A 25,373-nucleotide genomic window follows, 5' to 3' on the forward strand; every position below is an offset into this window, starting at 1 on the left:
GAGCACACACACACACACACACACACACACACAATTCCGATGTAGTGACAATAAATGATTCAATAGGCTTTTTACACCAACAACTAAGAAAACTCCGTGAGCAGTTTGGAGGCAGCAGCACAACACTCCATCACCAGTGTCCCTCGGCTGGAAAGCAAAGCAAAGGCAAAGGCACTCACTAGTGAAGACAGTTGTCTCAGCCCTCACCTGGGTGGAAATCTACTGCCGCTCCATCCACAAAGGAACAGAAGGTTCCGCATGTGCTAAAGGGTGGTGTTTGGACAGCACAGGGCCAAAAAAAAAAAAAAAAAAAAAACCAAAAAACCAAAAACCACACATACTCGAAGTACCTGGGCTCCTGAGGCTCACGGTATGTCCACCCAGGACACCTGTCAGGAATGAGGCTTGCATACCCCACAGACAGACAGTTCTACCAGGGCAGATTCTCTAGAATGCTCACCCTTTGGGGAGTGAACAAGGTCTAGAAAAGGGAGACACCGTTGTGCATTTTCCAGACATCAGAACTCCAAAACAATATCCATGTACTGCATCTGTCACACAAGTTCAAGCCACTGCTTGTGAAGTGACAGAACCCCTAAGAACTGAGTACCAACCAATCAGTGAGCAGCACCAACCTGCCCCGAAGCTCATGCAGGTGCAGAACTTATTTGTCACAGGTGACAACAAAAGCCAGAAACAGAAGTGAACAGCCTGACCATGATATGCACAGCATCTTAAAACATGTGCCACATACATATCTTACGTCCTAACCTCCCTACAGGCTAACTTTAGCTCAAGGTCAGACCTGTGTGCATCTAACCACACACGTGTGAAAAGCATGACTTGGCAGACCACAGCAGAGTTCAAAGCAAACACCAGAGGAGGGAGCATCATTCCAGGAAAAAGAGGTCGCTCACCTCCAGTTATTTTGCTTCTATCACTTGGATAGGAAATGTTATGCCTGAAACTCCCACCGAAACCCTACTGTCCCATTAGTGATACTGAAGTTCATTTCTCATAAACACAGAATGCTGGCCAACCACAAAGACAGCACCCACATCTGCACTAGAGACTGTCCTGTCCCTACTTAACATCTACACCAGAGACTGCCCGTCCCTACTAAACCAACAAGGAACCAGTGTCAGTAGACACACAGGCCCTGTACAACCCTCATAATTGATGGTTCAGTGTCCCACATAAGGAGCGGGGGACCACACAAGTACCAAAGATGGGGGGAGGTGTTGAAGACCAAGGTCAAATCTTACTTCTATGCCCACACTGAAGATTGGGAAAGTGACAACAGTGGCTCAAAACCTGGCCCCTGGGGGCTGGAGACAGATAATCCATGGGCTCCAATACAGATGGGATGTAAACCACTAGGAACAAATAGCATGACTGCACAAACACAGAGAAGGCCAAATAAGGGCCAGGTCAGGTCTTAGAGCCTTAGAGCCTCTTCTGCATGCAGGAGTTACTTTCCTGGACTTCACTATTAAGAAGAAAATAGCTACTTTTACATTTGCAAAAAAGAGAAATCAAAAATAAGGAACTCTTAACAGAACACAGAACACTGACATGCCACGATTCATCTACCACATAGGCTGCATGTTCATAGGGCCCTCGCCTGACCCAAAGGAAATGTTTTTGGGGACAACAGAACCTTTCCACAAGTTTGGTCTTTAGCAGTCCCATAGCACAAGGCCACAGTGCTTTGCAGAAACAACTTGGTGCTAAGGGGATGTGATGCCACAGGGACTGGACAAAGCGACAACGCAACACAAACACACACACACACACACACACACACACACACAAACACAACCCAGGGGGGTGAGCAGGATACTGGCAGCTGTTTGCTGTTACAGACACCAAGCCTAAAACACACTGTGGGGTGTTGAGAAGGTGGGGTCAGCCTTCCATCTAGCACACACAACTCCTACCGCACCAGGCACCCTGTAGAAGTCACTAATACACAAGAACAAGTCTGAGAAGACACTCACTCCACATGGAAGCCCTGGGACTCATGGGGTGAGGCACCCATCTCTGGGCACAGAACACGCACGCCTAGTCCCGTCTTCACACTTTCCTGCATTTCCTGCCATCTCAAAGTGTTGCAGTGGGCCCTGCAGTCAGCAAGGCATTGACACACCACATAATCATCAGCAGACTTACATTTCCAGAACAGGCTCCCTTACCTTTCCCAGGACTAAGATTCTGGTCTATAAAGACCTTTAGTTCTCCGTTGGCTTCAATTAGACTGGCCTGCAGAGAGTAACAACAACAACAGTAAATACAACATCTCAAGAGCCACACAGCCAAAGTTGTTAAACACACCAAACCTAAATTAAACATACAAGCAGAGCAGTCACTGCTATGCAGAAAGCACAGTGGCAGCGGCGGGAGCCCCAGTGCTACAGTGCTTCCATAGCTGGAAGAGTAACACCTGCAAATCCAGTCATGAAAAGCCAGGACTCTGATGGCAGAGGGAAATGGTCACCAGGTGATACGGGAGAGACAACAGCATCTGATGATCAGCTGGAACACCAGGAAGAAATCTTACCAGACTCTCATTCTCACCCTCCTCCAGGAAATGGAAAACTTTACTCAAGCCTGGAAGGGCCATGGCTAGGCCCCTCCCAAGGGTAAGCCTCATTTACAACAAGGTCAACTGGCCTGAGGCAGAGGACAGGAGGCAGCAATGGAGCCCACTGAATGTTCATCCACTCTTCCATAGAAGAAAAAGTGGTAACAGAAGTGAGAGAGAGGACAGTGGCCCAGAAAAGCCCAGCAGGATCCTAGTCTCCTACATAACAGAAAAGGCAGCTGCCATAAGCTCCTGAGGACAGTGACAGGGCCACATGCAGGCTAGGCCAAGGAGCCTACCCAACTTAGGTGAAAAGAAAGCTGGCTGAACAAAATCACGTGGTATCACAGGAGCACAGACAGGCACACGAGGATACTAAGAATGAATAAAGCAGGATTCAAATAAGGCCAGGTAGGTAAGAGCAACAGGCTTAAGCCAGGTTAGTGAAGTTAGAGAACTAAAATCCAGGTATTTAAAGCCCAAGTTTAAAGCTAGGAATTAAGATGACACCAGGTAAATCTAAGACACAGAGATCAGGTGAGTAAAGCAGAGGTACAGTGAACGACTCAATGCAAGAACTTAGTGGGAGTGCGAGTAGGGGCCTACATGAGCCCAGTGGGCATGCAGGCCGGGAGAAATAGCTAGCAATCTAAAGCTAATAGGCCTGGGCTGGAGTGTCAGGTTAAGAGTGGAGGAGCTGCTTCCAGGCTTGCTCAAGGTACAGGCTCTAAATCCAGCACCACCAAAATGAATAAGCAAATACTTAAAAACTACTTTAGGTAGGAGGGCCAAATTGGGAGGACCAAGTTGGGAAGGCCAGTGGAATAAAGCCAAGAAATGAAAAACAGCAGGTAGCTAAGGTTCCCCTAAGCCAATAGGCAAAGAGAAGGCTAGTAGGTTAAAACCCACTGATGAGCCTGAAGAAGTTACAGCAGGATGGGTGAAACCTGAGGGCTATAATGGCAGAATGAAGCTTTATCTATAAATCCACAAGAGCCAGGAAAGAAATACCCAGGACAGGCTAAGCTAGTTCAAGTCAATGAATTAAACCAGGGAAAAGTCCAAGTGGCTGAGGCCACAGAGGGTCAACTGGGGGTGGCCAGAAGTAAGGCAAGGTAGGTAAACCAAGATGTTAAGTCTGAACGGGGAAGGTCAACTGTCAGCACAGCCCAGCAGGAAATTCCAGGGACATCGTGGGATGACACACCGAGCGCCAAAGCTGAATGCATTAGACAGGTTAAACAGAGGCAGGCCAGGCTAACAACACCAGGTGGGCCAGGCCAGGAGGCCAATGAAGCAAAGGTCAAGCCCCAGGGCCAGTGAGTAAGGGATACGGAATACCAGATCAGGCCAGGTAGGTACAGCCTGGAGATTTGGAACAGGTCTAGTGATCCTGAGTCCCAGTTTTAGCAATTATAGCTCAGAGCAATGTTCCTTTCCCAGGTTCCCTCAGCTCCATGGGCTTAGGAGGGGGTAGGGTTTCTGGTATAGCCACAACACACCACTGCTCCTGTCTCTGCCCCAGTGTGTCACCACTGGCTGGGTCTCATCAAGTAGGACAGACTCTTCCTCATACTGGACAAGCAGGCACACGGGATTATCCCCTTTTGCCATTCTCCGGCACCAACTGACTACAGTGACCAATTCCCCAGACAAGTCTTGTGGAGTTGTACAGGAGAGCAGCTCTTCAAAGTCAGCACGCTACTTCTTAGCAAGTGTCCTTCCCAACTACCCGCTGACCACCAAAGCAGCGTAAGGCAGAGCACACATTTGTGTTTCTGGCAGAAAAGACTATGGATTACGGTGACACAGACAGAATCACCCCTTTCCTTGCCCATTAAAGTGTCAGCCTCAATGGAACTCAAGTTTACCACACAGGAACACAGCCCATATAGCATTATGCTATGCTTGTGTTTCTAAGTTCTGTTATGCTACCTCTCACAGAAACCAGCTTGACATCCACCACAGTAGAGATCACCGCCCTGAGGAAAACACAGTCGCCATGGACGGGACCTTCAGCCTTGCTCCTCCTGCCTTTAGGGTCACACTCCGCCTTGAGGAGAACCCACCATCCCAACTCTGGATGCTGCGTCACTGCAGGCAGACACCCTAGAGACTCAGGTGGCCTGTTCAGCCGTCCATCTGGCCCTAGTCCTCGCCTCCTGCAGCGGACTCCAGAGAGCTCACTGCCCAGAAATGTCCAGCAGAACCCTCGAGGGTCAGATATGTAGTCAATGGGCAGACTTTCTCCACAAGTCTTAGTTTGGGGTCATCAAGCTCAAAAGTAATCAGCAAGCAATGGACCAAGACACGGGAAGGAAAAAGACATGAAGCCACAGAGGACTGCCAAACTTAAAGTGTGCCACCCACTGCTCCAGTCATGTCCGCAAACCAGAGAGACTGTATTTCCCAAATCCCAAGGAAACCCCTTGCTGATGCCCTGGTGCTTTTGTCTCTTTGTTTGGAAACCTTCCATCAAACCTGGATGGAAACCAAAGACTCGGCCTGCTGATTCCCTGACCACCCACCCTGGTGTCTGGCTGGACTCTGGATGCACACCCCACATGGTCCCTGGACAGCTCCCAGAGGGGGTCATCCTTTATGACAGTGTGTTCAGCAACAACCCCGATTCGTTTTCACTGCATACCAGTCATATGTACCAGTATGACAAACAAAATTATCTCTAGATTGCAAAATTGCCCTCAGCTGAGAACCACTGGCTTTCAGGCACAATTTCACGACAATGCTTCTGACAGATCTTTCTCCTCAGCCCCTGTTCAAGTAGGGTCTGAGATCAGCGGAAGACTCCTGGGCCAGCTGAGGCCCACCACAACTTGCCCCGGTGCATCATGGACAGAGGCAACTCTTTCACAACACATGGGTGTCAACATCACAAAGAGAACATAAGCTCCCCTTTCCATGGAGGACACTAGAAAACAAAACCACTAGAGGTTCTCACAGAGCCCTGAAACCAGCAACACAGTCTCCGTCTAGCTGACACTGGAGGTCAGCAGCTTTCTTAAAGAGACCTGACTGTGCCAGAGCGCATGCTAACCTCTGTCAGTATCTTAGACCACAGTATGCAGGAAAAGACACCCCATCCCCCGCCCCGCAGAAGGGTCTGCTACAATCTAATGTCTGCTGCCCACATTCACATGCTGAATGCAGCCTTCACATAGAGGTAGGACATTCAGGAAACTGTGAGGACAGGGGATAGAGCCCTTGTGAAGAGGAACCCACAGAGCTGCCTGCTCTTTCACCATGTAGGCACACAGCAAGAAGAAAACAGAAGACTTTTGCTCCCCTGGAGCCTCCTTTTCTTCATTGTCCTTAATAAATCTACCTTCAATCTACTCAAGAGGGAATGGGGGGGTAATAAGCCATTGCTGAGCAAATCTGCCTTTGATCTTGGACTGCAGCCACCTAAATTATAAGAAGTAGATTTCATTATATCTTCATTACAGCAGCTCAGAAGGAGAAAGCTGCCTCCCATCCTCCCAGCCTGACTGAACTGCTACTCTGTCGCACAGGCAGCTGAATGCTAGTACAGCCAGCATGCTCTCTGCCCTTGGAACTGAAAAGCTGGCACCTGTGGTGGGCAGGGGAGATTCTGTCATTGAGGGAGGCGAGCCTCCAGACGGCTTCAGATCTACAGCGTTCAGCCCAAGACAGAAGTTCCTAGTTATGCCACTCACTGCACAAGTCTGACCACAGACGCAGCAGGACCATAAATGTGTGGTCACTGTCACTTTAAGCCACTCAGCTCTGAGGATGCTTGTAGCACAGCACCAGGTGACTAACAGCAGCCAAGTGGCCACTGAGCATATTCTGAAAGGATATAGAGGGAGAATGCCGTACCCTACAGCTCCCTATGTCAGGAATGCATAACTGTGCTCACACACACATCTAACCTGCCTGGAGGGGATTACAAAGGTGGGACCAGATGGGCTGACCAATGGTAAGGACAACAAGAACACACAGAAAGCACAAAACATCCTTCACCTTCCCTGAACTAGAGAAGGGCTGCTGCAGATTCAACCCATCCTGTGGACTGACACTCTCCACACAGGGTCACCACAGCAGGAGGGGCTGTTCTGTGAGCCACACCCTTCTCTGTTTGTCCTTCCTGGCTCTGGGGAAGGGCAGCATAGAAAAGGCCTGCTGCAGCTCCCCTCCCTCCTCCCAAATTAGGACCACAACAGAGCACTGAGTAGAGAGGCCAAAGGCTACTGGGGTTGAATGTGGCAAAGAATAGCAATGTGCCCATGAGCACCAACCACCCTACTGACCTGATCACAGTATCTCCAGGGTCACACCAGGTACATCCAAGGCTATAAAGTCTCAGTTGGCCAATGGCAATCATGACAGCAGCATATCTAAGGGTGGTAACTGACCCGAGTAGCCACATGACTCACAAAGTCCCCAGCAACACCTCCACCCCTCTGCCCACTTTCCATAACATTAGACACAGAAGTAAGGGCACTGGACTTTGCTCTCCTGCAACACCTTTATGCTGGAGAGCCCAGTCAACTCCCAGGGAGACATTAACTATTCTCAAAAAAAGAAAAGAAAAACATCTGCTGACACTGGCTGGTCTCTTCTATTCTGCCCTAGGCAGGATTGTACTGTACGAAACAGCAGATGACAATGACAACAACGACTACCACCCCACCCCCCCCACTCCACCCCACCCCGCACCCCCATCCAGAGAACATGATGGATAGTCAACTCACTAACAGCAAACAGCAGAAGTCCTACAGACCATTCTGCTCATTTAGCAACTCTTGCTGGTGCTTGCCAATGGCCACCTTTCACGAACATGACAGTACCAGTCTCGATGACAGTCCGGAGTGGTCACCACCACCATCCTTTTATAAGAGCACCAGTGACTGCAATCATAGCCCTGCAGCTATGCTAACAGATGCAGGCCAAAAGCTGACTTTTAAGTAGGACGAATGAAGCTGGACAAGGTACAGAGGTGCTCCTGCTCCCTCCCAGCTGCAGCCCAGAGATCATTCGAGGTGATTCTCTCCCGAGACATAATCCAGGGCCCTGCCTTCCATTACTCTCCCCTAAGTCCTTCCCCGTTTATAACTTATCTATTTTTCTATTGCCCATCTCTCTTCTCTGCAAGACACCTGTCTGATGGGTGTGGGCACTGCCTGGCAGCCTGAGCACTGACCTCTGGCCAGAAACACTGTTGACTATGAGGTTGGGATGCACAAGACAAGTATCCTACCATGAAGGCCAGGCAGTGAGGACCTGCAGAAACCCTTTGCTGAGGCTCTCCTGTTCAAGCCTCCCACTTCTCCTGTGTTCTTTCTTCATCCTAAGTACATAGAGACATGAGGTCATGAATACATGCCCTCATCAAAACCACTGGAAAAGTATTATCTCAGCAGTTTCCTGTTTCACCAGCCCTTCTAAGACAACCATGAAAACATAACAATCTCCTTAGGAAACACACGAAGGCAGGCAGAGACCTCTGCCATCTTTGAGGAAACAGATGATAAATGAATAAAGTAACATGTAGATGTTAAAAACCACGTCGTGTCAGAAATACATTCTTCTCAGCAGCTCAAAGTGTGTGGGTAGCCTAAGGGGTCAAGAAGCCAGCTCTGAGGACACCTGGGAAGGAGGCCCCTAGGCAGCCTGTCAGGGAACCTGCAGCAGCAAACTGGATTCTCCTGGGAAATCCAGACTCATTTGTCTGGCAGCTGTGGCTACTTTTCTTCACACGTCAGGACATACAGACACTAGTCCCTCCCACACAGGCACCAGACTGGGATCCCACAGCTCTGAGAGGCCTGGACGTGTGCATGACCTGATCTGTGGGCACATCCCTCGAGTGATGCCTCCGTAGACCCCACAGGTGAGGAAGGGCTGAAGTCATTACACACCCTGCGGAAGGTGGGTCATTGACCTCACCAGACACAAAATACATGTAAACTTCAGAGCTTGCTGGAGAGCTGAGCCCTAGCAAGGTTGGGCCTGCTGACTACATGCTAATCTCCACTCACGGTGTCAAAACAGCCACCACTTCTCAGCATTCTCCTGACTGTTGTGGTCAGTCAGCTTCTCCAAATGTATATAAAGCTGCACCTAGACTCCAGCAACTGGAACACGCCACTGCTGGTCATCATTCCTCTCAGGTAATGTCCCATAATCCCCTGTCTATGCACTACTAACCAGGAGAACGTTCCCTCCGACAGTTGAACAGTTTAATTCCTAAAACCATACTCCAGTATTCTCCTGACTCCTGTGTGCTGCACAACAGGCCAAGCAGGCTGGAACTATGCAGCCCCAAGGCACCTAAGAGCCTGGCACAGCCCCTACCTGGGAAGTCAACCTCCTGAGGAGCCACTGTCACTTCTGGAAGCCATCTGTGCCTGCAGCATGGGCTGTCCTACCAACTGGCTTCTGACCAACAGACCTGGCACAGGGGAGCTCTGAGCTCTGTCTGTGCTGTTCTTTACTCTGAGAAGTTGCCTGATTCAATGCCTTAGAAGAAACTAAGGGTGCCCTCCCTCCAGTCTAAGGGACAGAACCCCAGCAAGAACGAGGCCACCCCATACCAACTATACTCCCTCTTCAGCACAAACCAACTGAGGCAAGAGGTGCTGTGTGATGCAGACTCTCGGTAACCACAGGGACAATCTTATGAGCCACCTAGGTCCTCATTAGGGTGTGCCACAGCGGCAACCATAGCCATTATGAAATCAAAGGCTACCATATCTAGAACAGATTCCACGTTCATCTAACAAACATAATAAACATACCCCAAGTGGAGAATACCAAGTGGATACAGGGCTGAGCAGGGCCAATCTGTAACAGCAGAATGGGGACAATGAAGCTATTAAAGAGCATCAAAGTCGCAAGCTGGGATCAACAGGGAAGAAGCCAACCTGGAAGACCCAAGGCCTCCAAGTCGCTGTCCTGAGGGAGGACTCCCCAGACTAGACCTTGCAGATACCTGAAAGCTACATGAAAAAGCCAAGCCCCCAGGACCCAAGGCTTTTGCTACCAGGCCCGTGACCACCTGCTGGGAAAACACAGCCCCTACAAAACTGCCTAACAAATACAATCTGGGGGGGGGGCAGAAACAATATCTGAAAATGGTAGAAAAACTGATGAAATAAAATTTCTCATGAAAAGAAGCATGTATAAAAGAGCACACCTCTAATACCAGCACTCAGGAGGCAGGTTGATGTCTGAGTTTGAGGCCAGTCTGGTCTACAGAGTGAATTCCAGGGCATTCAAAACTACAAAAAGGCATGCTAATGCTTGCCCAACTTGTGCAAAAGCCCCAAGTTCAATCCCCAGCACCACAAAAACAACCATTAAAAAATATAGAAGCCAGGCACAGTGGAATACACCTAAATCCTCACTGTTCCACAAGTGGAAGGATGACCTGAAGCCAGGAGTTCGAGGCTGGCCTTGGCAACATGGAAGAGATGATCTCAAAAGAGAAATGGAGAAAGAGAGCTCTGAGCCAGGACCATGCCAGACAATAACCACTCCGACTCCCTCATCTGAAAAGACACGTTAAGTAGGCATATTAGAGGCCAGTCTGAAGGGCTCCAGCAAAAGATGTGTGCGGTCACATCTCAGACACCAGGAAACATAAACTGAAACCAGTGTTATCAACACACACCCAACAATGTGGAGATGCCTGCCAAGAAGTTAGACTACATGCAAGCGTTATCCTTACAAATACAGCAGGAGGGGCCAAGTGCAAGGGCTCATGAGTGGCCAACTTGTCATGGCCCACACAACACCAATCAACATACAGCAGCCTGTGTGTGATGCTGAAAGCTGTGCACAGGACTATGGGATAGCTCAACAGCAGAGTGTTTATCTACTATGTGTGAGGCCCATACTTAATATGGGAGGGTCATTTATATTATAGCCACAGGACAAAAGGAAAAAAACAACTAAATGATGACATATCAGGTGGTCAGATAGCTTTCACAAGTCTGGGAGACGGCTCAGTGGGCAAAATGTTTGCCATGCAAGCCTGATGACTTGAGTCTGAATTCCCAGAACCCACCTAAAAAGCCAGGCATGGGAGTAAAATACATACATAAAATCCTAGCCATGAGAGACAGAGACAGGGACCCTACAAGCTTGATGGCCAGCCAAGTCTATAGCCAGGCAGTAAACTCCAGGTTAAGTGAAAGACTATCTCAATAAATGAGGCAGTAAGTCAGGCAAGGGAACACATGACTTTAACCACAGAGCTCATGAGGCAGAGATAGATAGGTGCTCTCCCTGAGTTCAGGGCTAGCCTAGACTACATAATAAATTCCAAGGCTAGATAATGAGCTACTGTCTGAAAAAAAAATAAAACTAAGGTACAGAGTGATGGAAGAGGATATCCAGTGCCAACCCCTGACCTCTACACTGGTGTGGCACATATATACAAACATGCACACATACATTCAGATGGTATGAAAGCCTTTTAAGATTCAGAGCTGCTGCCAGGTGGCGGCAGCGGCACACACCTTTAATCCTGGCACTCGGGAGGCAGAGGCAAGTGGATCTGAGTTCGAGGCCAGTCTGGTCTACAAAACGAGTTCCAGGACAGCCAGGTTACACAGAGAAAACCTGTCTTGAAAAAAAAAAGATTCATAGCTGCCTTTTACAGTACATTTTACTCACTTAAGGTATTTTTAAGCTACAGAATACTAGAGAAAAAACAGACAAAATACCTTTACAAACAATATAATCAGAAATAAGAAAAGAGAAAAGCCATTACTAGCGCATTTTCTAAAGAGCAATCAGCCTGCACGCAAGGACTCTACAGCAAACCAAAGCAGCCCTGAAGGTCAAACCCAGTTCACAGAGAGAGCCAGCACTGAGAAAAAGGCAGACAGACAGCTGACAGGAAAACAGACAAGCTGTCCTCCTCACCATCATTGAAGAAACTCTGCAGACCCCTCAATAATGAAATGACGCTGCCTCTGGCCGTCCCTCTCCCCACCTTTGATCCTTAACCTGGAAATACTTCCAAGAATCCACAGAAAGCCAAGCCCCATTCTACAAGCACATCCATCAAAGACTTGCTTAAATCAAGGCACCCTACGGCAAACAAATGTTCATGTCACCTCCTTGGCAAAAGACCATGGCCATCTTAATAGCAAGCACTTATTCACATTCTGGGATCAGGAGCTGGGTCAGGTGTGCAGATGCTACCTTGTGGTCGGGCCTCTCTAGGGGACCTATTCAGAAAGATGTGCCCATGCCTCATTACCTCATTCAATACCTTCCCAACTCTACTGCCTTTGGGAGAAGGTTGTATAAGAGTAACAAATAGACCAGTGACGGTGGAGTCAACAAGAATGTCTCCAAAGCACAGGCATCTAGAGAAAATGATCTAGATACAGACCCATTAAAATGTCAAATTCCAGAAACCACGGGGAGTCCTGAACTGACATGTGCTAATAATGAATGGCGCTAATTGCCTTGGCTTATATTTGCCAGGTTCTGTTTGGGGCTTTGTAGGGGAAGGGAAGGGAAAATGAACCCAGGTAGTCTCCACAAGTCATGCCTGGCCATACCTGAACCATGTGTACCTTGGGTATTTTAAAGAGTTATCCCAAAACATCTTAGCTATTCTAAGACAGGACAACAGAGATAGCAGCCACCTGCACAATCTCTCAACTTCTGTGTGTCTATAAGCATTTTTAAAATGCTTAGAAAAGGCTATAAAGACAGCTCATTCAGTAGTGCTTGCACACAAGTATGAGGAACTGAGTTCAAGCCCCAGAAACCACAAAAAAGGACAGGTATAAAATCTCAGCACTGAGTTAACGCTAACCGGTAAACTCAAAGCCAGTGAATCCTCACCTCAGAAGACAAGGTGATGCCATCTGACACACACCCAAGACTGACCTCTATACCCATGTGCACAAATGTCCATAAGGACACAAAGCACACATAGGTACTCAGGCACAAGCATGTGCGCAGGTTATTAGGGCCAGTAGTGATAGTACACACTGGTAACCTCAGAATCAGGGAATCAGGGAGGCTGAGACATGTGAATCCTGAGCTCAAGACCTACATAACAAGAACTTATCTCAAAAAAAAAGAAAAAAGAAAGAAAGAAAATCCATAAAGAGTATCAACCACATGTTTATATTTGCTGTTATGAAAAAGCCTAGGGCAAAATGCTGAATAAACAGTCAGAAACAAAGTGTGCAAGCATCGAGGAGAAACCACACACCACACAGGCATACCCGGATACACCTCTGGGGGTTGCCACATACGTGCCTGTGGAAGGGCTGGAGAGAGCACTTGCTGTTCCTAGCACCCACAAGGTGAATCACAACTATCTGTAACTCTAGTTACAAGGCAACCAATGACCTCTTCTGGTCTACACAGGAACTAGGCATGCACATGGTGCACATACATACAAGCAAAACACTCACACAAATAACATTTTAAAATCTTTGTAAAAAGCATTAAAAAAAAAAAACCAACACCACCATACAGATGGCATTGATACCATAGCAACCTCAGCAATGACTCTGGATGCACCACCACCGGCCTTTCCAATTCCTTCGAGCACTTGAACTCTGCATAACTAGATGAAACAATTAAGCTATTTCTTTTCCTAAGAAAGGGCAGGAATCCCAGCAGATCAAGACCTGGTGAGGTGTGGATACAGGGAAGAAGCTAAACTGTCCACTGATGACCACAGGGTCTATGGAAACAGAGGTTCACCTCCTGTAGAGCAGGCAGAAATATCCAAAGAGGGTGGGAGATCGGTTTAGAGAGACCAAGTAAACAAATCCTGTGAGTAGGAAGAACTGGACAGAACAAATCATGGTCCATACAGAGAGGGCTCTGAGGAAATGCCCAGGGAATCTTCCACCTCACAATGGAAGCAAGAATCCATGTCCTCAGGGAAGAATCTAAAACCTTTAAATGAAGATTAACAGATGGCTGGGAGATAAACTCAAAAAGTATTTATGAAGATTCAAACTTTCCAGAGTCTGGAGAAGGGAAAGAAATGGGTTGGCATATCAACAGTTGCCAGAGCAGGAGACCCACATGCATTCTGAAAGTTAAGAAGCAGAGGCTGGCAGGATCGAGACAGGAGTCATGTAGGAAAGCCCTTGAGCACAGTCAGAGGGTTGGAGCTAAATTCAGTGGTAAGAGCTCTTGACTAGCATGGGTGAGGTCTGAGATTCAATTCCTAGTTCTACCAAAAGAAAAAGAGAGTAGGGGGTGGTGGAAACAGCCATGCACCATCCCTCACAAGCATGCCTCTGCCAAGTTCCCCTCCCCATGCTCAGACCCGAAGCCAGACTAGCAGATCATAGTTGCCTCGCCTGACAGGACATAGCCCCTTTAGCACTGTGTGCTTACCTCCAGAACAGCAGAGTTCATATCTTCTTCCTCCCACAGGCCCACCAAATCCAATAAGCCCAGTGTCCAGAATCACCTTCAGTTCTGCCACCCATGTATAGCTGGGTTCAGGGCTCCCTCCCAGCCTCAGCCCTTCCTGACAAGATTACATACATTATGGGTGCTGTGACTGTAGATCTGGTCTTCCTAGAGGCAGGCAGGCCACAGAATCTGTTGCGGTCTCTAATCCTAATTCTTCCAGAAGATACCAAATGATTCTTCATTACACAACAGACCCAAATGCACAACTACCTGGGAGAGCTGCCAGGTAGCTAACTGTCCAGGTTTGTTATGTCCCACTTCCTGGTGTCACAGGGCAGCTTTGGAAAGGGACAATGAAGTACTACTAACGGTGGATAGCTGGGACACAGAAAGTAATTACGACAGGAATAGTTAGAGCAGGTGGGCTCCACTGAGCAGGAAGTGGCTGCCCCACAGCGCAGAACTTCATTTTCTTGCTCAACTACAGCAGCTGCCTTGCTCCCTGCCATTTTTCTAAACCAGGCACGCACTGTATTCTGAGAGTAACACCCTAGAGACGCAGAACTCAAGAGTTTAGTCCTCCACCTGCAGGCTCTGTGCCTAGAGGAATACACGGATACCACAAATGGAGAGTCAGCCAGCCTATACGCACAGCACTCAGGCCATCTGTCCTGTTGAGGCAAATGTCTGTCTTCTAGATCATGCTGTTTCAAACAAGTGACCGAAGAAAGAATGGAGGGATTGCTGAGAGAGCTTCTAAACCAATAATCCTTGTCAATAACTGACTGGCCCAAAAGCATACCAGACCAGAGACAGGTGTGACTTTGAAGCTGACCCCAAACTCAGCCATGAAGACATACGCAGAGGCTAAAGAATCACGTAAGGACCTGACTTACAGCACCTACATAGAAGTTGAGGCTGAGGCTGGACTTGGTTTATAGCAGCTAAGAACATTTGCAGAGGACCCAGGTTCATTTCCCAGTATCTATGAGGCAACTCAAAACTGGTTGTGATTCATATTCTATGAACAATAAGATATCTTAATCCAAATCCCAGGGCCCAAGAGCTACCCAGAGTTACAGCATATTCCCAGCATGCATGAGACCCTGGTTTCAACACCCAACACCTTAAAAGGCAAAACAGAGTCTACAAATAAGACCTCCAAGGACAAAGGAGTGATGCAGCAGCTAAAATGGTTTGATAGGTCACTACCCCACATCATATGCAACCACTAGTGTGAAGCTAGGCCTTAGAGAACCATTTTTGGTTTTACTTAAGATTTATATTTCTGCTGGGTATTGTGTCCCACACCTTTAAACCTAGCACCTGTGAGGCAAAGTCAGGAGGATCTGAGTTCATGGCCAGCCTGGTCTACAGAGCAAGTTCCAGGACAGCCAGAGCTACACAGACAGACCCTGTCTCAAAAAAGAAAGAGAAAGATTTATTTATTTGTATGTGTATGAGTTTTTTGCCTACCTGTGTATGTGTTCCACATGCAAGCCTGGTGCCTTTGGAGATCAGAAGATGGGGTCATACCCCTAGAACTGGAGTTGCAGATGGAGTTACCATGGAGATACCATATGTGTACTAAGAATCAAACCCAAGTCCTCTGCAAGAGCAGCAAGTAGTCTTAACCACAAAGTTCCAGACTCCAGTCTCAGAAAATCTTGAAGATCACGTCAAAGAACTATAGCCAGCACCATGACAAATGCCTATAATTCCAATACTCAGAAGGCTAAAACAGGAGGGTTGTGAGTTCAAAGTCAGATAGACTACAGAATGAATTCAAGGGCCAGAAGGACAACTTACTTAGACTATGCCTCAAATAAATGAAAAAGCGGGCAGGCAATGTAGCTTAGTGACAGAATCCAACATAAGCAAAGCACTAGATTTAACCTCCAGTACTATAAAAAAAGGAAACAAAACAAAACAAAAACCCAACTCCCTACAAACTTTCGGTATTTGTATTAAAATTCAAAGTATAGGGATAGTGAAATGGCTCAGAGGGTAAAGGTACCTGTCACCAAGTTCGTGGCCTGAGTTCGATACCTAGGACCCAAATGGTTGGACAAAGAACTACTTCCTAGAAGCTGCCCTCTGATCTCTGACATGGTATATGCATTTGCACATACACATGTGTGAATGCACAAGTACACACATATACCCACATGTACATGTCATTTTTTAAAATGTTTTAAATCCAAAGTATGTTCTTCTTAAGTTTATAAACAGATTAAAAAAATGGGAGATCAAGAAAAAGAATGAGGAAAATATTAATTTCTATATTCTTTTTATATTTAAGTCAAGAGTATCTCTATATACCCCTAGTTGACCTAGAACTCAATATGGAAAACAGGCTGGCCTTGAACTCAGAGATCTACCTGGCTATGTTGCCCAGGTGCTAGAATTAAAGATACATGCCATGATGCCTGGCTCATTCCTAAAAATTTCTGGACAAGATACAATTTATTATTTATATTATATCAGGCTAAGCAAGTTTTACAACTTGTGAAGTATATTGTTGCTGAAGTCTATGCTGGAGAGGCAAAGATAAAATAAGTGCTTTTCAACAGCCTGGTGACACCCACAGTGGTCACCTGACATGGTCTTTCTAGAAGTTGACAACTCAGAGGCACTACAAATGCACACACATCACAATTCCCCTTCAATGATTTACCCTCAGGGTCACAACGGATTTGTAACCATTTAGGACTGATCCTGGAAGCCACAGAACCCCCAGGAATGTACACGTTCAAGGCAAGAGGGCCAGGTGCTCTTCCACCTCCAGATTCCAGCCTCCCCTTCCCAGAATGCTAATGTCAACAGGCCCTCCTGAATGACCTTTGTACTCCGGGCTTGAGCAGCTATCCATAGGGCCAGCTAGGATGGCCCTATCCATCCCAACACACCAGCTCTCTTTGCTATGAAGAGCCTGGAACACTTGAAATCTAGGAAACTGCCATGTCCAAGTGTCTTTGTTCTCCATCCATCCACAAAATCAGAACTGGATATTCTAGGGACAGTACATGCAGGAAACTGAAACAAGAGGACTTGCTCTCCAAACAGCAGTTTCGGTCTGTGGATAAAGGGTGTAGCAGCGACCAATGGACTGAACCGCACTGTGGGTCATTTCCCATATTAACTCACTTCTTCAGTAGCAACTGTCTCCAATTCTACAACATGCCTAACAGCCACTAAGAAGACAGTTGTATGAAAGCAGGGCTAGAGCGATGAGATAGATGTCCTGCAGGCTGACTGAGGTGGCTCATCTTCATTGTCAGGGTGACTGCATGTAGAATGCTGTAGGAGTACTCCTCCGGGCATCTGTTTTCAGGGAGGTTTCGCTTGAGGACCCCGCCTGAATGTGAGTGGCACCATCCTATGGATTGGGGCCTCATACTAAATAAAAGGGATAGAAGGCAAGCAGCTGGCAACTGCATCATCTTTCTGTTTTCTGACCACGGACTTAGCACCCTCCAACACACCTTCACTACCTCGACGGTCTCTTCAGACCGTAGGTCAAAGAAACCTTTGCTTAAGTTGCTTTTGTCATAATAATGAGAAAAGTAACTAATACGGAAAACTAGTACTGAGGAATGGACCGCTGTAGGATAAGCCTGATCCATGACTTGCAGCTCTCGGAGTAAAGAACACCTGGAATGTTATAAGCAAATTTACTAGGCCATTCTGGTGGGCATTCAAAATGGAAATGTGGACACTGAAGACCAGGCTCACAAAGTGTCACAGGGGAACAAATAGTCTACTGGGAACTGGGGTAGAGGACACTTGGGTTACATTCTGGCAAACAATCTGGCCATGTCCTTAAAACCGGAATGAGGGCAAATTTAAAAGTAATAGGCTAAGAAGCAGTGAAATCTCTGGTGAAAGAGATTCCAGGCTGCGGCACGGTCGCTGCTACCTGCTCAGTCAGATGGTGAAAATGGGCGTGAAGATAAAGGACCAGGAACGAGTTTAAAGCTGCAGGTCAAGATGCGAACAAAACATCTATAATCGAGGGGGCAGCTCACACTTTGCACTAAGACAATAAAGGTCCAACTTGTAAAAATGCCAACTTCAGATGGCAAGATGGCTCAGCAAGTAAAAGCAAGTCTGGCAACCTGAGTTCAATCCCCAGAGCCCACATAAAGAGGCAAGGAGAGAATAATTCTACAAAGCTATCTATATCTTGGTATCTATATACAACATGGCATTTGTGCATACATGCAGAAACACATACATACTTGCCCACACAATAATAGTGCTTTTTTTTAAGAAAATGAATTTATTTCAAAGAGCGTGAACTGAGAATGACATCAAATGAAAACAACCACTTAGGGAAGTATTTCCCCAAATTTAGCTGACAAGACACAGAAGGTCACCACAGCCATAGTAGAAGGGCCAGCTATCTCAAGCTGGCAGCACAACCTGACACTGTCCTCAGGATGATTTTTGCAGGCATGCAAAATATAAGAGGGGGCAGGGTTGAAGTCCTTGCAAAGGGGCTGAGAGGTCACTGGGTGAAGCTGAAAAGGTAAACCCTGAGCTGCAATGGAGACCTCAAGATACAGGGTCTATCGGGACCAGATCAAGGAACATCTCCCAAGGAAAGCGGCAAGCACAAGACAGAGCAAGCCCAAGAAAGAGGCCTCAGGTGCTACCGGTAGTGGTACTAAAAGGGCAAGGCTACCCTACCCAAGTCTGTCAAAGCCAAGGATTCCATTCCAGGACCAAGACAGCAGACATGGAGCTGCAAGGTTTGGTGTCTGACCTACTGAGCTCTGTTCCTGCACTGGTCCAGTCTTTGTTATGGTTCTCTCCTCCCACCACATAGGTCCCAGGGATCAAACTCAAGTAGTCAGGTCTGGCGAGCAAGCCACCTCAACAGCTGGGATTTAGGGTTTTGAACAGTGTTAGAAATGTTAAGATTTTAAAGGCTAATGCCCAGTGGACTACAAAAGCATCTTGCCTTAGGAGATGAGCCTCTAAGGTCCAGGGATGGAACGTTAAGATTTAAAATGATGTGTCTGGTGTCAGGCTAACAAGGGATGTACTTGCAATAGTTAATCCTCATTGTCAATATGACCAAATTTATAATCAGCTAGTAAACCTCCTCTGGGCATGTCAACAAGGGTGAAATTTCCTGTTGTCTGGCAAGTCCAAGTATGCAGTCTTGACTGCACAACTCCCCAGGCAGCAAGCATTAGGCTGACCTTGGGAGAAGATATTCACAGTCTAAGACATACCCCCTCACACCAGGCCTCTCCAGCCCCCACAGCAGGGTCATCACAGCTCTTCCTATACACTTTCCACAGGGAACTCTGCAGCACCCCAGAGCACCTGCAGGCACTCACCGCCCCTTCCGCCATCGCTCCTTATTCTCCTACACATGCCCACATCTTCCCAGATCAGCTTTCCTGTCCTTCATGGAAGAAATCCTTTGCCAGATCAACATAATCTTCTGCCATCCCATCCTGTTCCCTGGTAACTGCCAGCCCTGCCACAACCTTGCTGTTCCTAGGGAACCCATCTCACCTGCTCATCTACCTGGCATCTGCTTGGGCAGAAAACCCCTAAGCTATTTCTCATCTTTTCTCTATCCTTTCCGAGTCTTTTCCATAATGACTCAGAGTTTGACTGTTGCTCCATGTCGGGTCTACAGGCTGTACTTTATAGCTAGATTTCATCCTGAGCATCAAAGTGCTTAGAAAACTTTAGCGGTGTCTCTTTTTTTCCCTTTGGCACAGGCTACAAAGACCCTTTCTGAAATGCAAACATCACATTCTACGTAAAAACATGGTCGGCTAGAGAAAAGGCCCAATCCTTGACTGTCCACAATCTCTGCTTCCAGCCTAAAAACAGGGAGGACCACTTCCCCTCTGCCCAGGTACTGGTGGCCTGTGAGCCAGGTACTGTGAACATGTGTGGCGGGACTCAGCTTCAGCACAGCCCAGCCACACCACAGTGGATAACCCCAAACCAGCTGGCCCATACTCTCAGTGTGATGGGAGATCCTGACCACCTGTCACCATCCCAGTCCCCTAGGGACTCAACACATGGAAGGGAGAGTGAGTGACGCCAAACTAAGACAAGTCCCTGAGCATGCAGACTCACTGAAAGTGAAAATGGTCCCCAAAATTAGACCATGCCAGTAGGCTGGCCTCACAAAGGCATGGGGGCCAGTACCCCACTTACAAACCATTTACCACATCTAGTTACTTTGTGGGCATGTGCTAAGCAGCATGTCCGTGTTAGGTAGGGCACACATATGGAGGGGAGTCGGGGCATGGGTGTAAACAACCGGACATATGGAGGGGAGTCGGGGCATGGGTGTAGGTAAACAACCAGACATGACAAGATCAAGCCAAAACCACACATGGCGGTGACTTCAGGTGACCTATACATGGTCTCCCAGGGTGTGACATACCTCCCAAAAGAAGGCCCAGTGCTTGATGACACAGAGAAAGGTACCGTCGACCCGTGCGGGGCATTCTTTAAGCATAGCTGAGTCCTTAGGGCCTCAGTGGTCAGCACTCAGCACCTGTACCTGGTCCCACACCACAGACACAGGTTCTCTACACTCGGCTCTAAACTCTAGCTGCGTGTTTGCCTGTGTTTCTGAGGCTGCACAGCAAATAAACGGATCTAATATTTACAGAGCAATGAATGCTGAGGAACACTGGAAAGGAGACCAATTGTGCTGGAAGATGCCACAATGGTATTGCGGAAATGTATGTGACCAACCACACAGACTATAGTTTGCAGCCTCAAAGTCTCCATCTCCATACCTGCTCCAAAAAATTACTCAAAATATCTAGTAGTTTCAAGGTAAATATAAAAGCTAACCAGCATTTCCGCCGTGTTTCATTAATCACCAAATGTCATCTTTCTGACAAAAATGTGCCCAAACAAGTTGATATTCAATCCATCAAGGCTCAGTTATTGTCCTACATACTACATAGAACAAGCACAGCCTAAGTTCCATGTTGACAGCTCTCCTGTGTGGAAACCCACTAACACAACACCCCCCGACACACATTCATTTTACCTCAGAGGTGTATTCGTTTTTATTTTTATTATTATTATTTAAACAGTCTGGATAGATTTGGGGAAAATCAAGACCGCATCATCCAACCACAAGTGATGTGTCAGGCTTCAGATGACAAAGAACTCGTGTGCAAAGGGGGAGGCACCCACCTACTGCTCCTCCATCCCTCACCTCCATCCCAGTTTCTGCGTGTAAAATGTCTGAGGATAAACCACTGCCATGCACGTATGGCCACTCTGAAATAAAGAGAGAACACTGCAACGAGCCGTCGGCTAACATGTCTGCGGCACGAAGCGATCATACTTACATCTTTTGCCATGTTACCAGATCCAGGAAATCAAGGCTGTAACTGCGTACCCTCCACAGAAGAAACCGGACAGATCTGGTAAAAAGGAAGGAGACGATCAATGAGTGAGAATGAAAAAACGAAGTTTAACAGACCTCGCATTTCAAAGGAAACATCTCCCCACCAGCACGAGGCAGGCCTCCAGGCAGCAGGGGCCTTTCTTGCACAATCCCGACAGGAGAGCTAGCCAAGCAGGCCCCACACGGGGACTTTAAGTCACCTCTCCAAATGGAAATGCTCCCTGCGGCCACCAGCAGCTCCCACTCGCAGCGGGGGTCAGACCCCGACCCCTCGGCAGAGCGGGGCGCAGCCGTCAGGCTCACCCAACCTGGGCGCGCGGGGCCCGTCTGACCACAGGCCCCACCGAGGCACAAGGCCCCCCACTCGGGCACACGACACCCCGCGGCTCCGCCCGGCCGGGCCAGGCCCTCGGGCTGCCAAGACCCCAAGGTGCCGCCGACCACTCTGACAGGTGGGCTCCCCCCGCCCGCCCGCCCCACCTGTCACTAGGCCCGGCCACCAGCCCCGCGCGCCGGCGCGGAGAAAGCCGGAGGGTGGCCGGGACCCCTGCCCGCCGCCCACGCCACGCCGCGTCGAGGCCGACTTCGGGCTGAGGCTGGGCGGCGGGCGGGATGCAGCCGGACGCGGGAACCGGGTTGGGGCGGGAACGGGGCCGCGCGCCCAGCCCGCGCCCTCCCGCTCGGCCGGCCGGCGCCCCCGCCACACCTGGCTGGCCGGCGGGGCGCGCGGGGCGGACGACGGGGGCGCGGGGGCGCCGGCCCGGAGGTCCGGCCCTGGCGGTCCCTGCCCTGAGCCAGCGGCGCCGGGACGCGGGCTCACCCTGGGCCGAGCGTCGGGCCGGCGTGACGTGCGCGCGGCGCGGTGACGTGGGCGGCGGCGGGCCCGCTCCGCGCAGCGCGCCTGCGCGCCTTTTCGCGCCTTCGGCGCCCTCCTCCTCCTCCTCCACCAGCCGCTCATCTCCCGCGCCTCTCGCCGGTGCTACCCGCCCTGGGAGAGGGGAGGGGCCTGTGCGCGCGTGCGCGGGTGGCGGGACTCGGCTGGAGACCGCCCGCACTGAAAAGCGCTGCGCGCGCCGGCATGTGCGCATGGAGGCCACGTGTGTGCGCTCCTCTGTGTGTACACCAAGGGCCAACTGTATGCATATTTGTGTGCATGCGCAGGGAATAGAAGGCCACGTGTCTGCTTCTGTGTGTGTGTATATGTGTGTACCTGCATGTACATGTAGAAGGGCCTCATGTGGCCACACCTGTGTATATGCAGATAGTGTAGCTGTATACACATGCGTATGCATGGGGTATGAATCGTATGTGTGTGTGCGTATGTACGCCTGAACATATATACATAAAACCCTCTGAGTGTACAAATATGTATTTAATGTGTTTAATGTCTGCACACAGAAAACAGGCATGTGTATGTGAATAGACGGGCCAACTCTATGTGCATGGGGAAAAAGAGGTCGGTTGGGGGAGTGCCTTAAAGTGCCCGTACGTGCACCCCATGGGGAGGAGTTTTGTGCATTTACACAGGACAAAGCAAAGACTGTTGGGATGCATGCACATGCTGGACACTGCAGGGATGTGGAGACTCCTGCCACTGCCCAGCTGTTGATCTCCACAGCCACACGGCCTGAGCGTGGGTTGCCAATGATTGAAAGACAGGTGTGCTTGCGCCTGCCCTTTTGGAAGCCATCTGCTTCATCCCAGGAGGGATCTGGTAGACCCTGAGCTATGAAGACTCAGTCCATCCTGGAGACCGCTACTTTAGGACTAAAGCCTGGGAAAACAATAGGCTAGGCCTCCTAAATCAGTCCAAATGGGTCGGGTAAAATGACCCAAAGTTCCCGAAGTATATACAACTGAAGAGCAGAGTGCTTTGAGTGCTATCAGAGAACTGGAGATGTGAGGGGTGGGATGTTAATGTAAGCGCCTTTAAATGTTCGTATTTCCTTTAAATAAACTAAGATGTTGGAGGCCCAGTCAATTTGACTCCCAGACTGACACATCCTTCTCTATTGCCTAGCTGCCTTGGTCATGGGACTCAGCCAAACTGCCCTTCTTTAGCATCTGACTTAACTGTCATGGTTGCTGTCCTTTTCTGAGCACCCCTTTGATTCTCTGAGGAAGCTCTATTGCAACCACAGCTGCTCACTGCTAAAGCAAAGCCGTGAGTCCAGAAGGCAATACCTAAGACACAGCTTTTCAATAGCCATGAGTCCAGAAGGCAGTATCTAAGACACAGCTTTTCAATAGCTTGCACAGACTTCTTGCCATCACAAGCCTTGGTAAGCTCTGGTAACCACTTTCAACCAGGACACGGGTTGGGGGATGTAGGGGAGCATTTCCTTTAGTGGTCCAGCAGAAGAACTGTGACTGGTGCAAGCATCTTTGCCATGCCCCATTCCTGGCTATATAAACAAGCTATTTGGCTCACTTTTTCCGTAAGTTGGGTGAATCTTTTGTCCAATAAAAACCTTTCGAGTGATCATACACTTCTTTTTCATGGAAGCTAGACTGGCAACAGGACAAAGGCATCCGTGAAGCACTGGCAGTCGCAAGGGGGACTCTGAAGAGTTCCAGAGCAACAGCACACACTGGTGGTAGAGACAGGAGACAGCAGGACTGAAGGAGGCTATGACAGCGCAGCAGAGGGGGGAAATGGGGTACCAGCCACTGGAAGAGTTCCAGGGAGCCACCAACCCTTAAGGGGTAACGGTCATTCTCTAGGATTGAAAGCTGCAACGATAATCACATAGGCTTTGAGCTTCCCAGCACCCAGCACCCATGCAGAACTACAGCACTAGCAGACACTGCCCGCTGCTGAGGGACACTCAGGGTTCCAGGAGCTGCCAAGTGTTGTGACTACAGGTGGGTAAAGCCCAGAATACTCTGACTTCAATTTATTGAGGTGCAAGCCTCTGGCTTCTAAAGCCTGTAGCAATAGGCCCTTGGCTCTCAGCGGACAGACTTGTAAGCCTCTGGATCAGCCAGTCCATCCTATAAACTCTGGGCATGTAAGGGCCGGGATTACTAGCACTGGGAATCATCTCCTTGCCCGATCATGTGTATCTTGGTAAGGCAGAATGACCCCAGCCAGCTGATTAGTAATCCAGAGGTCAGAGCTGTACCAAGAGCTGGGCTAATTGACATCTGTGAGGAGCTTTGAGAAGCACAGACCAAAGGCCTCCCTCAGTAATACGCAACATATTATTACTGGACACCCCTGTTTTGCATGGCTTTACAATTAACCACCTTTATGCTGACTACACCTGCTCCTACCACTTCGGCTAAGCCCCACCTTCTTAAGCTGTCAGGCATTTAATTATCCTCGGTTCTGCGTGCCAGAATTGAAATCATGCATGGAAGCCTTCAAATGGCTGTGAGTCGTCCCATTCTCCAGCACCTCTCCCATCCCCCAGGTAACAGGAAAATGAAAGAAAGCCACCACCCTGGTCTCTACAATGGGAAGTGGCACCCGCCTCCCGTGTATATTTAACAAGGGCTGATTTCCTAACTGCCTGGAGTGACTTTGCATGACAACAGCCTTCTGCGGGCAGTTGATTCAGAGAGTCAGCAGCTCAAGTCACCAGGGGAGGCAGATAGTCCTCACAGCATTCTGGAAACCAAATTGACAGGAATTGGAAACCCGTGGTGACCAGGCTGAACAGTGGAGCCAGAGAAAGCCGGCACGAAATGGGTGACTTGGGGGAAGCATCAAGATGGACTGATTTCCCGATTTTTGCTTCTAAGGTGTGGTAGACAGACCTGTTTCTTGGGTGATGAGGAACCAGGAAGCGTTATAACAAGTGGACTTCAAGTGAGACATCCTCTCCTGTTGTCTTCACGGTGACAAAAATACCAGAGACAATTAGCTTACGTGAGGGAGGATGTATTTTGGCATGGTTTCCGAACTTTCAGTTTATGGTCATTTGGCCCCAAACACGTGTCTAGGACACCACGGTGGAAGAAGAATGCAGCAGAGGAGAG

General features: G+C 48.7%; 1 protein-coding gene across 6 annotated transcripts in view; it reads right to left on the reverse strand.

The window, feature by feature from the left end:
- Positions 1-22,272, reverse strand: part of Tfdp1 (transcription factor Dp-1) — a 40,683-nt gene extending 18,411 nt beyond the window's left edge. For 2 of the 6 annotated variants that reach the window (XM_087901095.1, XM_085680663.2), the window contains exon 1: positions 21,331-21,405. Coding sequence is in view for 4 of the 6 variants with exons in the window: in XM_085680658.2 (XP_085536784.1) it covers positions 2,196-2,262; positions 21,331-21,342 (79 nt within the window). In the remaining 2 variants the exon portion in view is untranslated. Of the gene's footprint in view, positions 1-2,195; positions 2,263-21,330; positions 21,406-21,493; positions 21,566-21,589; positions 21,750-22,095 lie in introns of those variants that run through there. The other 4 variants (XM_085680658.2, XM_085680659.2, XM_085680661.2 and 1 more) reach the window with 4 other exon arrangements.
- Positions 22,273-25,373: the final 3,101 nt, after the last annotated feature.

The sequence above is a fragment of the Myodes glareolus genome, chromosome 23 (genome assembly GCF_982192425.1).
Source record: "Myodes glareolus chromosome 23, mMyoGla1.1, whole genome shotgun sequence".
NCBI lineage: Eukaryota > Metazoa > Chordata > Mammalia > Rodentia > Cricetidae > Myodes > Myodes glareolus.